Source organism: Procambarus clarkii, chromosome 77 (assembly GCF_040958095.1).
Source record: "Procambarus clarkii isolate CNS0578487 chromosome 77, FALCON_Pclarkii_2.0, whole genome shotgun sequence".
Taxonomy (NCBI): domain Eukaryota; kingdom Metazoa; phylum Arthropoda; class Malacostraca; order Decapoda; family Cambaridae; genus Procambarus; species Procambarus clarkii.
Window position 1 is genome coordinate 20,239,574 of NC_091226.1, and position 16,118 is coordinate 20,255,691.

The 16,118-nt window shown below is 48.5% G+C and overlaps 1 protein-coding gene across 3 annotated transcripts in view; it reads right to left on the reverse strand.

Moving 5' to 3' along the window:
* Positions 1–16,118, reverse strand: part of mei-41 (meiotic 41) — a 641,172-nt gene that overhangs the window by 84,553 nt on the left and 540,501 nt on the right. For all 3 annotated transcript variants that reach the window (XM_045729178.2, XM_045729176.2, XM_045729177.2), the window contains one exon: positions 15,955–16,098. In XM_045729178.2, coding sequence (XP_045585134.2) covers positions 15,955–16,098 — 144 coding nt within the window. The remainder of the gene's footprint in view (positions 1–15,954; positions 16,099–16,118) is intronic.

The following is a 16,118-nucleotide window of genomic DNA, read 5'->3' on the forward strand; positions in this document are numbered from 1 at the left end:
GAGGACAAGGTGCCGGACCCCGGGACGGACCCAAGTGTCCCCACATCCTCCATGAGCCAATCCGAAGACAGCTCCAGGAGGGAAAAGAACCGCAAGGCTGAACTCAAAAGGCCCCGGGCGTGCAAGTCCTCCGCAACGAGCGCCGCCGAAAGGGAGGGAACCTGCACATGGAGCTGAATAACGCCCACATCGCGGGGAAGGGCAGGGGCAAACAAGCACTCATTCAGGTACTCAAGTTCACCCCCCAGGAAAACCTGAAGCACCGTGGAAGCTTCCCGCCACTCCAGCGTGCGGGAACGACAGAAGGAATGCCAGGAATCCAGGCCAAACAAGGGGCAGTCTGCTAGCCAGGACGACTCCGGAACCTCGTAACGGAGCCAGAAAGGGAACGAAGTCCCAAACCTGAACGTGGACGGATCCATTTCCGAGGCATAATCCGGGTCACGCAGGAGGTAAGCTGCAAAGGCCACTCGCATCACACCAGGTTGGATGCGATAAGCCGAAAACCTCCGGAAGGACGGAACCGACATACCTGGGGGAACACGGAACCGAACCCGGGGAGGGGCTGACACCAAATCCAACTCGTACGCAGAGGGGGGAAAAGAAAACCACACTCCTTGTAACAATAAGCCCCGTTCAGTGGGAAGAAAAACCCAGGCGGGGTCCAGCGGGGCCCAAGGCCCCCAAGTCAGCCCCTCCCCAGTCTCGAGGTCCTTCACCACAGGACCCGAGGCCGAGTCCTCTCCCCATGCCCCAACCCCACAAGACAAGGACGGAGCAGCCGGAAAAGCTGGAGGAAGGGGGGCCCACTGGTCAGACCCTGAAGCTTCAGCCGGGAGACAAGACTCGAATGCCTCTGCCGTCCCCCGGAAGGGGCACCCCCCGAAGCTGCCCGAGTCTCGAGATCAAGTAACCCCTGCTCCGACCCCGAAACCCTCAGACGCTTCGGGGCCGGAAGCAGGGGCGGGGGACCAGAACGAACAGAAGGGGAAGGACGAGGAGGTGCGGACTGAACCAGGATCGAAGCGACCCCCACCCCCAAGTCAGGGTCTCGAAAAGCAAAGTGGGGCAGCCCCGGGGCATCCGGGGAAGCAACCAACCGAGCGCGTTGCAACAGACGAAACCTAGACTGCAACGCACGAGCCGCCTGTACCCGAATAGAATCATCAGAGGATTGGGTAAATTGAGTCACAAGCAAGCAGCAACACTCACAGGACTCAGGGTCGAAAGTATCACCGACCCAACAGGCAGCGTGGCAGAGGCAAAAACAATGAGGGTCACCCTGAGACAAGGGGACCGAGCAACCCTCAAACTCGCACACAGCGAGTGGGGACTCCGGGGTCACATCCATCGGACCCACGCGCCCCCTAGGGGATTCCCAGGGTCCTGAGCGTTTACTTTAAGAGGACTCGCTCTCAGGTAGTCCCAGGCAGGGTGCTGCAAACCGGCACCCAAAACTACCAAGCAAACTTCTAAAGCTGAACCCCAGGGACGTGTACACTCACGGGGACCTAGCAGGGGGTGCCACCGAGGAGAACAGTGGAAGGGCAAAAACAAACTGAATAAAATGACAGAACCCCCCACCAGGCAAAAACAAAAAGAAAAACAAAACCCCGCAAGAGGACAGCGAACCCCAAGGAACAGAGCCGGCCGCGATGTCGGGAAATACAAGCTGAGCAGCACCCTGCGCCCCTACCAGTGCAAACTGCCTCTTACCTGCCGGTAACAAGGGAGAACAGAACACCCAAGAGCCCAACAGGCGGCCGAAAAACCGAAAGGTAAAACGGACCAGCAGAGGCAGACCCCGAGGAGCCTGTGGAAGGTGGCCCCAAGCCCCAAGGGCAGTACTTACAGGGCACCTAGGGAAGGCAGCTCTAGGCGCATGCAGCCCGAGTACTGAAGATAACTCCTGGCTCTCGCACCCACAAAACCAACACCACACGCAAAGCACAGTGCAGTAGCGACACCGGAGCCAGAGCACACGACCATCGCCTATAGCATCAGCCTCAAGAACTGAGGTGTGGGTAGCCGGCGCGGGGGGTCTGGGGCTCCCCCTTCCCCCTCCCGGGGAGGGGGGAGCTGCGCAGACAGCGGCGCGGCGGTGTGTGACGTCACACTAGTTTGCTTGTTTTCGGTTGGGGAGTTCTATCCACTAGTTCGGTTTTTGGTAGCAATTTTAACCAGAATAGGGGTTTGTTTTGAGGCGCTTACCTTTCTGGGTGCCTGTTCCGGTCGATGGCAGACATAGAATGCTTCCAACCACACGGGATTACATTCCCGTGTGGTTGAAACATTGATGGGATTACCAATAAAGCAAGTGAACTGGCAGAAAGGGTGCAAGAAGAAAACCCTGATGTAATAGGACTAACAGAAACAAAATTGTCAGGAGTCATAACAGATGCTGTGTTTCCAAAGGACTACTATATAGTAAGGAAAGAGAGGGAAGGGAGAGGAGGTGGAGGAGTGGCCCTGCTGATAAGGAAGGACTGGAGTTTTGATGAGATGGAAATTCCGGGCTGTGACGGATTCAGAGATTACATAACAGGAACTATAACAATGGGTGGACCTAAGATAATAGTGACAGTCATTTACAACCCTCCCCTAAATGACAGAAGACCTAGACAGGAGTTTGATAGGAACAACATGGCAACTATTAATATAATAGAGAGAGCAGCTTCAGTTGCCTGCAGGAATGGCTCAAGACTCTTAATCATGGGTGATTTCAACCATGGAAAGATAGACTGGGAGAATGGGGACCCACATGGTGGTGCAGATACGTGGCGAGCTAAACTCTTGGAAGTGGCAACAAGGAATTTTCTGAGCCAGCATGTCAAGGAACCCACAAGAATGAGAGGCAATGATGAACCAGCTAGACTCGACTTAATATTCACCCTAAATGAGTCAGAAATAAGGGAAGTCAAAGTTGAAGCCCCCATAGGAATGAGTGACCACAGTGTACTGACCTTTGAGTACTTGGTGGAGGTAGGGATAACCTATCCAAGGATGGGAGTGGAGGGGAAAAGACTGAATTACCGAAGAGGAAAATATGACGAGATGAGGAACTTCCTAATGGGAATACCATGGGAAACAGAACTTAGAGACAAGAATGTGCAGGTCATGATGGATATTGTCACCCAAAAGTGCCAGGAAGCTGCAGACAGGTTTATCCCCGTCCAAAAGGAGAAAAACGAAAAACAACAGAAAAACCCATGGTTCAACCAGGAATGTAAGGTAGCGAAACAACTGAGTAAAAGAACATGGAGAAACTACAGAAATAACAGAACACCAGAGAGCAGGGAGAGGTACCAGAGGGCCAGAAATGAGTACATCAGAGTGAGGAGGGAAGCAGAGAGACAGTTTGAAAATGACATCGCGAGTAAAGCCAAGACCCAACCAAAGCTGCTCCACAGCCATATCAGGAGGAAAACAGCAGTGAAGGAACAAGTGATGAAGCTGCGGAAAGGGGAGAACAGATACACAGAGAATGACAAGGAGGTGTGTGAAGAACTCAACAAGAGATTCCAGGAGGTCTTCACAATAGAACAAAGAGAAGCCCCTGCACTAAATGAGGAGGCGGCAACCTTGGAAACCTTGGAGGAATTTGACCTCACCAGTGATGAGGTCAAAAGGTGTCTGCTGGAGCTAGATGTGACAAAGGCTGTTGGGCCTGATAGAATCTCACCATGGATACTAAAGGAAGGTGCAGAAGCACTAAGTGTGCCACTCTCTATGGTGTATAACAGGTCACTGGAAACAGGAGACTTACCAGAAAGTTGGAAGACAGCTAACGTGGTCCCAATATACAAAAAGGGTGACAGGCAAGAGGCACTGAATTACAGGCCAGTTTCCTTAACTTGTATACCATGCAAGGTGCTGGAGAAGATCGTGAGGAAAAGGCTCGTAGAGCATCTGGAGGGAAATAACTTTGTAACGCACCACCAACATGGGTTCAGAGATGGTAAATCGTGCCTCACAGGGTTAATAGAATTTTATGACCAGGCAACGAAAATTAGGCAGGAAAGAGAAGGGTGGGCCGACTGCATTTTCCTGGATTGCCAAAAAGCCTTCGACACAGTACCCCATAAAAGGCTGTTAAAAAAGTTGGAGCAACAGGCAGGAGTAAAAGGGAAGGTGCTCCAGTGGATAAGGGAGTACTTAAGCAACAGGAAACAGCGAGTAACGGTGAGGGGGAAGACATCAGAGTGGCGAGATGTCACCAGCGGAGTCCCACAGGGCTCAGTACTTGGACCCATCCTGTTTCTAATATATGTGAACGATCTTCCAGAGGGTATAGACTCATTCCTCTCGATGTTTGCTGATGATGCAAAAATTATGAGAAGAATCAAGACGGATGAAGATAGGCAGAGACTACAGGATGACCTGGATAAACTGGAGGAATTGTCTAGAAAATGGCTGCTGAAGTTCAACTCTGGAAAGTGTAAGGTGATGAAATTAGGCGAAGGGAGCAGGAGGCTGAACACAAGGTATCATCTGGGAGGGGAAATCCTGCAAGAATCAAATAGAGAGAAGGATCTGGGGGTTGATATCACACCGAACCTGTCCCCAGAGGCCCACATCAAAAGAATATCATCAGCGGCATATGCTAGACTGGCCAACATAAGAACTGCCTTCAGAAACTTGTGTAAGGAATCTTTCAGAACCCTGTATACCACTTATGTAAGACCAATCCTGGAGTATGCAGCTCCAGCCTGGAGTCCATACCTAGTTAAACACAAGACAAAGTTAGAGAAGATTCAGCGGTATGCCACCAGGCTCGTCCCGGAACTGAGAGGATTGAGCTACGAGGAAAGGCTAAAGGAGCTGAACCTCACATCCCTGGAAAACAGAAGAGTAAGGGGAGACATGATAACCACCTACAAAATTCTCAGGGGAATTGACAGGGTGGACAAAGACAAACTCTTCAGCACGGGTGGGACACGAACAAGGGGACACAGGTGGAAACTTAGTACCCAGATGAGCCACAGAGACGTTAGAAAGAATTTTTTCAGTGTCAGAGTAGTTAATAAATGGAATGCACTAGGAAGTGATGTGGTGGAGGCTGACTCCATACACAGTTTCAAATGTAGGTATGATAGAGCCCAGTAGGCTCAGGAATCTGTACACCAGTTGATTGACAGTTGAGAGGCGGGACCAAAGAGCCAAAGGTCAACCCCCGCAAGCACAATTAGGTGAGTACAATTAGGTGAGTACGGGGGTTTCTATAGGCCATTGCTCCCCTTGCCTCTCTGAGGGGGCCCGGTTCTGGCCGTGGTCCCCGGTAGGCCTACGAACTCCATACACATGACTGATGCCAAAGTCTGACATTAGCATATCAGCCTGGGATAGCTCCAGGGAGCCGACAGGGCTCCCCCCAGAAATTTCTTGTATGTATGTACCTTACCTAAATAAACATTTATTTATTTACATTTATTTAATGTTTGTTACATTAGACCGGGACATTAGCTATGGAGTTCAGACCTACCAGGGACCAGTGCCAGAACCTGGCTCCTTCAGAGAGGTTTCAGAGAACAATGGCCCTGGAAACCCCCCCCCCCCCACCGTGATTTGGGATTTTCCTTATCTGCCATCGATCAGGGTTAGGCACCCAGAAATGTAGGCATAACAAAACAAACTCCACATGGTAAGAAACTAACAACAATATCCAAACAGAGAGATAGAACTCTCTACAATCCCAAGGAAACAAGCAAATGTAACACACTACTGCCGCGCCACTTGTCCGCAACCCAGACCTCACCACGCCGGCTGCAAAGCATTTCATTTCGGAAGCTACGCTTCAACAAATGCGAAAAAACGCCGACCGGTGTGAGGGAGGGTTGCCAGGGAGCCTCTGGAGCTCAACCAGAAAATGGCGCTTCATTACATTCAACACTGGTTTTCTGAGGGAAGCCCCTAAGGCTCCCGGGAGCTTCATACCAAAAGAGAATGAAAAGAAAGGGCTGACCCAGTAGGCGGTTGCCACAAACTCCACAACGCGAAGTCAAGACAACAGGCTGCAACCTGCGACCCAAAGCAACCCAAGAACACCCAGGAGCAGACTTGCTCACAAAATAACGGGTGGCCAGGAACCTGTATGACCTCCAAATCCCCGTGTCTGAAATGAGCCCAAGACAAGTTACCAAACACGTCAGCGAAAGCTGCAAACGTCTGAATGGCACGGGCGTGAGGATAGACCGTAGGCTGGATAGATTTAATAACCTTGAAGTCGACCTGGGAGACCCAAGCCCTGGAACAGAAAATGAGGGAAACCAGGTCAATCCAAAGCGCATCCCCAGCCACAGCACGCAAGTAACGGCAAAGCGCAGCAACTGGACATAACACATGATGCACCCCCGGCCAAACCAACCAAGCATCAAAAACCAAAGGACCCCTCTGGAAAGCAGCCATCTCAGCCTTCGCCAGAAGAGGCGGAGAAGGCTGCAAACGTTAAACCTACCACCAGTACCAAAAGAGCAGAAACCCATGCGCTGGAGGAAAGCCGGAAGCTCCCTGACCCGAGCTCCAGAGGCCAATGCCAACAAAATAGGACCTTTAAAACCAATCTTGAACTGAAAAGGCTACCACAAACATGAGGAGAGGAAAGATAAGAGAGCACCCAGAACAAGGACCAAGACGGCTCAGGCGGTGCATGAGCAGGCCGGAGGTGAAACAGTGCATGGGAAAGCATACGAAATGAGGTGATGTGACGTGCACCCCAAACGCCAGCTGGAGCGACTCCGCCAGCACCGCACGATATGAGGCGACAGTAAGAAGCATCAAATAACGACCTGAAAAACCAAGAAAAGACAAGACAACCCGATGTGCAAGAAAATGGCGAATAGAAGTGCCAGGAAACTTCATACTGTCGCCGAGACAAAGCTCGCAGGTGGGACATCATCAACCATGCCACCTGATCACCAGAGAGATGGTGAAACACTCGCGTCAAAAGACCAGTCGCGAAGAGCTGAGGAGAAGGCAGAACCAGCCACGTAGCAGACCGGTCTGACCTGCCGAAAGAGGCGGAGCCACGGGAAACGACCCGGATTCGGACACCGATCAAGCAGCATCTGAAAACAAAGCTGGGCCAGCCACCAAGGGGCCATGAGGACTACTTTCCTGGGAAGGACTTAAACCGAACTAGAACCCGAAGCAAAAGTTGTACCGGGAAGAGGAACAGGTAACTAACTCCACATCAACTAGTCCTGCCGAAAGGCATCCACCGTGAACGCCTCGCAGGCGGGAAAGGGAGCCACATGGAATGGGAGATACCGAGACCACGCCGATGCGAGGATGTCCATGTCCGGGAGTCCGTACGTATGGCAGAGCCAACGAAACGAGTCGGCAACAACCAGCCAATCCGCAACCAGAGGAATGAACCGAGACAGGCCATTTGTCAAGACATAGGACACACCCCAGACATGAAACGCACGAAGAGCCAAACCCCGAGAATCCAGCAGGCAAGCCCCTAGAAGGGACCAACCCCAGAGCTCTACCAACCTCGGATGGTGGAGCCCAGAGCAATCCGAACCCTCTGAAGCACAAACCAGACAGCAGCGAACTTCTGAACAGTGCTGTGAGTCCAACGGACAGACAGACAGAATACACCGTCCCCGGCCGGCAAGGTGAGCACCGGTCACAAAGCCCCAGCCGAGAGACGACCCGTCCGTGAACACATCGAGTGAAGGCTCGGGGAGGCGCCAGGGCACGGAACCCTGAAAACCCCGAAGAGCACCCAGAACGCACCTTGCACCTTGCCGGAGACACGGCAAGGTGCACCACACAAGGTGCTGTGTGGTGCTAGGAGGACAAACCCAATGATCGCGAGAGAGGCTGAAGGAGTGTCCCCGAAGGAAACAAAACAGACGCCGAAGCCAAACCCGACCTGGCGGGTAGACCAGCATGGCAAAGTTCAGACTTCCGCACCATCACTTGAGCAACCACCAAGTGACCCGGGATCCCCTCAGAAACAGCTGAAGGCGGGACCGCAGCTGCAGCAACACCTCTGGAGAGATAGACAAAGAAGCGGTCCAAGAATCCCAAACAAGACCCAGCCAGGTCCAAACACAGGACGGAACCAGATGGAACATCTTCCAGGTCACCAGGAACCCAAACACGGCAATCTGGAAAGAACCACATCCCTTGTGAGCAGACAAGCGGACCGACTGGGAGCCCACACCAGCCAGTCGTCGAGGAAGGCCAGAGACAAATTAAAAATAGGGAAGGCAACAAAAGTGGCAAGCAAGCCACCACCAACTGTGCCAGTCCCGGAACCCTGGAGAGGAATGTGCCAAGAAGTGACCCAAAGGTCCAGGGACACCATCCAGGCACCCGGCCCCAACAGAAGCCGGACCGGAGACAACAGTCTTCCGAAGAAGGCAAAGAATCCAGGGCGCAGACTGAACTAGTCCATAAGAACCGCAGATCAGCAAAGTCCTGTGTCTGCATTAGAACAAGCGAGAACTCCGGAAGGATGGGACGGATCGACTACGTCCAAACGCACCCACACCAAGATGACATGATGAAGCGCAGGGGAAGAAACCCATCCCACCAGCCCCGAACCCCCTAAAGGGGGAGAAGCCGCCCGATGCCACCAGAGGCCGGAAGACACCAAAAACGCCCACAAACTGTGGGACCAAGCGAGAGCCAAAATAGCAAGTTGCCCCCGCGACCCATCAACAGCGAAGGGAACGGATCCCCTTCCGAAAGAAAATGTATATACAGTATAAAAATACACACACATACATGTATATACATACATATACATATGTATATACATATGTGGTCTGACATTGTCATATGTATATACATATATACTTTAAAATAAAAATTAAAAAATAAAATAATAAAAGAAAAGACAAGCCGCCGACCAGTGGGCAGAGAGCACCATGCCGGCCAGATGAAGAAGGCACCAAGAGAGCACACAAACTGCATCAAAAGCCCCATCTCGACAACAAAAACTCAAGGCCCCGGCACGACCACAACACGTGCCAAGACCCAGAAAGATCAGCCCTGCAAGCCAGGAAGACCCTGGAACCCCAGAAGGCAGAACTGGGTCACAAACAAGGTAACATAGCTCCCTGAACCCACAAAGGGGGGCCCAAGAGGAAGAACCCACCGGAACGAAACCAAAGAACGCAAAGGAACCCGGAATTGAACCCATGGAAGCCCAAACTACCACATTTGCCGGCGGAATTGCACCACAGAAGCGCAAAGCACAGTACCCAAACAGAACCACCAGGGAAACGGCCAAAACAGACAAAAAACCGAGGGACAAGGTGTGGGAGCAAGCATAAACAGACAGGGACACTGAGCCCAAACCTTAAGGCCCAGAAAAAGCAAAAACCAATGTAAAAAACCAACACCCAAGCATTCCCAGAGGAACAGAAGACCGGCAGAACAAGCCAGAAAACAAAGAAACGGCAACAGGAGGATATAACCCCCTGAAAGGAGGCGAAAACTCACCCAAAATGCCAGCTCACACACCCAGGCACCGGTAAACAAACCGCAGTGCCGCCGATGGCCAGGCGGGGAGTTATCCGCAGAAAAGAAAATGACCACCCCTAAAAAGGTGCCATGACTGATGCAATAGAGGCGAAAACACGCCAGCAAATGAGGGAAGAAAGCAGACTAGAGGGACGAAAAATCCCGCCCAGAAGCAGAAGATCCAGCCAGGGGCAAACCGCCCCAGTACTGCAAGCGGGCATCCCCTTCAGCCCCGAGAACCCGCAACAGAGGCCCCGGGGCAGAGCCATCCTCCATGCCCTCTGCCCTTAAAGAAAAGGAAGAGTCCAGGGGAAAGGCAGCAAAGAAATGGCTGCTAGTATGACCCAGAAGCCTTGGCAGGAGGAACAGGTTCGAAAAGTTCCGTCCCGAACCAGGCAGCCCCCGAAAACCGCCCAAGTCTCAGTACCAACTAGACCCCGCCCCAACCCCGAAACCCTCAGATGGTCAGGAGCTGGGAACAGGGACGAAAAGGGGCGAACAGCACCTAACCAAAACGGGGCGGCCCCGGGGCATCCGGGTCGGAAACCAACCTAGCACATTGCAGCAACCTAAAACCGAGCTTGCAGCGCGGATGCCACCTGTAATCTGAACAGTAAGGATATCAGGAGAACAAGCAGAGAACACAACTCGCAAGACTTCGGGTCAAGGTGTCAGTGACCCACCAGGCAGCATGACGGAGGTAAAAGTGGTGACTGTCACCCTGAGACAAGGGTACAGCAACCAACGAACCCGCACAAGACGGGATGGAACCCGGAAAACACATTCAATGGTCCACCGAGCCCCGACAGTCTTTTCCAGGGCCCGTAGGCTGACTGCTACGTGAAGCCCAGGCAAGGTGTTGCTAACTGGTTAAACATCCAAACCTAATATGGGGCAGATGCAACACTGAAAACTCCTGCGAAGTGTACAAGCATGAGGGCCTAGCAAAAGGCCTCCAAACACTACCAGTGGAACTATAGCCACACTAGGAAGATCCCCACCAGGCAAATGAAAATAAAAAAAAACAAAAACTGCAAAAGTATACCGTCCCCAGAGGCAACAGGAAGCGGCCGCCGCGTAGGTGGCAGGTCGCGCAACACCTTGACTCCCTAACCAGAACAATACCAGTCCCTACCCAAGGCCAAACAAGGGGCCCCAAACCCCAGCTGGCCCCAAGGGCGAGGCAAATGCCGAGCAGCAAGAACCTCTACGGGAAGGGTTCCCGAATGCCCCAGGGAAGATAACCTTGTCACGCAGGGGCAGTACTCAGAGGGCGTTTAGGGATGGAAGCCCCTAAGCACATGCAGCCCCAGCACTGATGAGGAACACCTGGCCACCGCACAACACAAAAACTCAAGATAACCTCAAGAAAAACACAGCAGTGAGCGCCACGAAGGGAAACACTACCTAGGAAACTGAGGCCAGAGTAGTGTCTTTCCTGGTTGTTACCTACCTTGAGGTTACCTTGAGGTGCTTCCGGGGCTTAGCGTCCCCACAGCCCAGTCGTCGACCAGGCCTCCTCGTTGCTGGACTGGGCAACCAGGCTGTTGGACGCTGCTGCTCTCAGCCTGGTTGATCAGGTATCCTTTTATCAGGGCCTCTGATGTTGACAGAGTTCTCTCTCAGAGAACCTGTTGCACCTCTGCTTTTCAACGGGGGTATTCTGCACATCCTGCCATGCCTCCTGGTCTCATGTGAAGTTATTTCTGTGTGCAGGTTTGGGACCAGCCCCTCTATTATTTTCCACATGAAAATTATTATGTATCTCTCCTGCCTGCACTCAAGGGAATACAGATTTAGGCTCTTTAGTCGGTCCCAGTAGTTTAGATGTTTTACTGAGTGGATTCTAGCAGTAGAGGATCTCTGCACACTTTCCAGGTCAGCAATTTCTCCAGCTTTGAAAGGGGCTGTCATTGTGCAGCAGTACTCCACTCTAGAGAGCACTAGCGTCTTGAAGAGTATCATCATTGGTATAGCATCTTTAGTTTGAAAAGTTCTTGTTATCCAACATGTCATTTTTCTTGCAGTTGTGATAGCTACTTTATTGTGTTCTTTAACCACTTATTTGCGCCAACTGAGTATTCTCGGTCGGCGGGAAACTGTGCCAACCGAGAAAACTCTTATTGATTTTTCGGTACCAATTTTAAATGTGTTCGAGGTTGGTTGTGTACGAAACGAACTCTTAGGACCTCCAGAGAGAGGCAGCCATCTTGGAAAAAATTCCCAGAATGCCCTAGGGCTGCTGGCTGGGTTAGTACTGAGTAAGTAACCATGGGTGGCGCACGCACCTCTAGCTCCCAAACACCTGTCCAATGCGGTGTTGAAAGATAACGCTCTGTCGGTGAAATTCAAACCTTATTGTTTGAAGAACATAAAGGTCATAATATAGGTGAAACTAGGCATAATAAGGGCCTAACACAAAGGTTGGATGCAAGTGATACAGCACCTATGAGGACGATACAGCGAGCGTATCCAGTTGTAGCTCTGAGCGTCACTCTTGCAATCCTATGCTATCTCCAATTTATTTAGATGATACATAGATGAAACGTTTTCTGCGTTCAGTGATGATGCATCTGATACAAGTAGCATAGATGAACAGTGTTAGCGGCTTCCATGGTGGCGTTTTCCATAGATTTTTTAAGAATACCTGAATCTCTTCCTAACTGACGGACACTCTTTGAGGCAAGCTGAATCTCTTCCTGTGTGGGACCATACAAAGCGATCTTTTCAAGACTACCTTACAAATTGAGCTTTTCCTATAATCTTTTCAATACTACCTTATGCTTTACAAGCTTGACTACATACAACCTACAAGTACTAAAGTCAAGGGTGTACGTGAGTGTGTTATTTGCAAGCACACAGAACGATGAAACAGGAAGCGAAAATTTATCTGTACCAGGTGCACTGAGAGCGAAGTCGCACTGTGTACCATGGGCTACTTCGTTGATTATTACTCACTTCCGAAGTACTGAGTGTGTAATACAGTGTGTTACTGTGTAAATAGTGTGTGAAACTGTACATATTGTAATTAGAGTGAATTTTTAACAGGTAATATTGCAACAATAAACATTTATTGTGGACACATTACTGACACATGTATCACAGTTCCATTGAACATTATGAACATTTTACTGTATACATATTGTAAAGGTCACAAATATGCATCATATACGATAAAAAAAAGAACAAATAAAACCGCATTAGAAATACAAAAAAACAAATAATTGAAAATATATTTGTGGCAACACCCGGTGCTTGAATGGCCCGCGCGACCGTGTCTGGGCTATTCACGCACAGGCGACCAGGCCCTGATGACCTCACAAGCACTTTGTCCACGTCCCCACAGCCAAAGTAAATGGAATTTGGTATTTATTTTAACATAGACATGTTTAGGGAAGGGAATTTATCATTTTACGAAGAAAAAAGAATGTTTTGGGAACACTTTATTTCATGCGCACGGGAAATTTCACAATAAACTTGGCGCAGCACGGTGATTAAAGATAAGGTCTTCCGACATGAGTACACCCAAATCGTTTACATTGCCTTTTCGTTCTATGTTATGATTTGACTGAGTTTTGTACATGGTTTCTTTATATATATTTTCATTTTTCCATAGCGCATGAGCTGGAACTTATCTTCGTTAAACATCATATTATTTTCTATAGCCCATAGAAATACCTGATTTACATCTGATTGGAGGAAGGCCGTGTCCTCTATGTTGTCTAATCTCATGAAAATCCTAGTGTCATCTGCAAAGGATAATACAGTGCTATAGGTTGTGTCCTTGTCTATGTCCAATATGAGGATGAGAAAAAGTACTGGAGCAAGCACAGTACCCTGGGGGACTGAGCTCTTCACTGTTGATGGGCTGGATTTTATTTTGTTGACTATTACACACTGGGTTCTGTTAGTCAGGAAATTGTAGATCCATCTGCCTATTTTTCCAGTAATTCCCTTTAAACGCATTTTATGTGCAATAACACCATGTTCGCATTTGTCGAAGGCTTTTGGGAAATCTGTGTAAATTACATCAGCATTTTGTTTGTTTTCCATGGCATCTAATGCCATGTCATAGTGGTCCAGCAACTGTGACAGGTAAGAGTGCCCTGTCCTGAAACCATGTTGTCCGGGGTTATGGAGATGTTGTGATTCCATGTATTTTGTGATCTTACTTCTTAGCACTCTCTCAGAAATTTTTATGATGTGCGATGTTAGTGCTATCGGTCTGTAATTTTTTGCCTCTGCCTTATTTCCTCCTTTAAAAAGTGGTGCTATATCTGCTGTATTTGTATGTCAGGGATAATGCCAGTATCTAGGCTTTGTCGCCAAAGAATGTGAAGGGTCTGCAATAGTGGTTTTTTATGGTTCTTGATGAATATGGAGTTCCAAGAATCAGGTCATGCTGCAGAGTGCATAGGCATACTGTTGAGTGCTTCTTCAAAATTAAGTGGGGATATATAGCTGACATGACAATCTTAGTTGACATTAGCTTACGAACTGGAATGCTTTGCAGCCGGCGCAGTGAGGTCCGGGGCCCCCCCTCCCCTTCCCGGGGAGGGGAGGGGAGCATGGACTAGCGGCGCAGCAGTGGTGTGTTACTTGTGCTTGTTTCCTTTGAATTGTAGGGAGTTCTGCCTCTTTGTTTGGTTTTTGTTGTTTGTTTCTTACCATGTGGGGTTTGTTTAGTTATGCCTACATTTGTGGATGACTAACCCTGGTCGATGGCAGATAAGGAAAACCCACAATCCAGGGGGGGGGGGGGTTTCCAGGGCCATTGTTCTCTGAAACCTCTCTGAAGGAGCCAGGTTCTGGCACTGGTCCCTGGTAGGTCTGAACTCCATAGCTAATGTCCCGGTCTAATATAACAAACATTAGCCCGATAAGCTTCAGGGAGCCGTAGGGGCTCCCCACAGAAATCCCCTGTAATTATTTTTATTTACAAGAACACCCTTTAAGTAAATTACAAAAACTCCCTGTAAATATTTTACAAGAACTCCCTGTAAGAATTTTTGTACAAGAACAACCTGTAAGGATTTTACAAGACCTTACCTTTAAATATTTTACAAGAACCTCCTGAAAGTATTTTACATGTGCTCCCCATAAGTATTTTACAAGAATGCCCTGTAAGCATTTTACAAGAGCTCCCCTTAATAACACTTTCGAGCTCTAGCAACTAAATTTCGCGTAGTTTATTTTTCTCTTGATTCTATTCTAGTGACGAAGTCCTGAGTCATTCGTTAAAATATTTGTTAAAAATTTTAATTTTATCTGATCAATCTGGTAGTGGTTTCAAAATGAGTGTCTTTAGATTGCACACAATTTAGCACTTTAGCACCCATATGTCGCTTGAGCAGGACATTTTTCTCTCTTGAATGCACCTCAAGCAGCATTTGAAAAAAATATTTCTATAAAATCTAATTCTTATCCGATCGACTTGGGGATAGTATAAACATGTTCGCCATTAAATTTTTGTTTTCTCTAATAGCCACATAGCCTATTTGGGAGAACGGCATCATCGTGGTAAGACCATTGTATTGTTGACACGACGAGTGTAATCGACGTAATTTTTTATTTGATGCCGGTCTAACGCATCCTTGTGTGACATTTTATACATATGTTCTATTACGAACACATTGGTACAAAAATTAAGCACGTACATCGAAAATTAAGGTAAGGACAGTAAAAAGAATATACACTTTTCAATAGGTGTTTCGTCGATCTGCCGTCGGGTGTGCGGTAAGAGGTAACACTTCAGCCACTTCCCACAATCTTGCAGGTGGACCGCGACCATCATTCTACATTTATATGCATATGTCCGTGTAGGGAATTTTATTGCGGTCACAGTGATACCAAAATTAACGACGTAGAACAATTCTGGGGTTGACAAACATGAAAAAATCATAAACATTTCAGCGCGGTTTGACGCTCACGGCTAACAATTGCCATAGTTTTTTATTTGGTGCGGGTCTCATGTCGGGTTTGGTGAAATTTTACATATATATTCCTCTAGAGCATTCTCTTGCGAACAAATTGATACCAAATTTAAATATATACATGGAATATTAAGGTGAGCAGACCGAAAAGATTATAAACATTTTAGTGTCGCCACACGGTCGCCCGAAACGAATGGCGCACACCCAGAAAGTACACAGTTTACTCCAGGGAGCTCGAAAGTGTTTCATTAATTATTTTACAAGAACTCCCTGTAAGAATTTTACAAGTACAATACCACACTCTAAGCACTTAATTATTCAACATTTTACTCTTTTTAAGTGCCTCACATTAAACATTTTAAAATCTTCCACTAAATGTGTGAAATGACATAATATTGTATGAAATTGAAGGATTCATAAGGAACCACAAAGGAAAACACATTACATCAATGTGTTTTTACATCAATGTCATCACCTTAAACAAGCTTTATGGAGCACATATATACAATGTAAAAAGAGTTCTATCAGCATAAATACTAACCTTCTCTACATGTTTATTGGAGAGTTCAAGAAATTTGTCAGCCAACTTAGTAGCATCAGCGATAAATTTTGAGAGCTCTGGATTCATCCTCTTTGCTGATTCAAAGATCTCCATGCATCGCTTCACTCGCATGTTGTATGAAGACTGGAAAGATTGTATTAAAT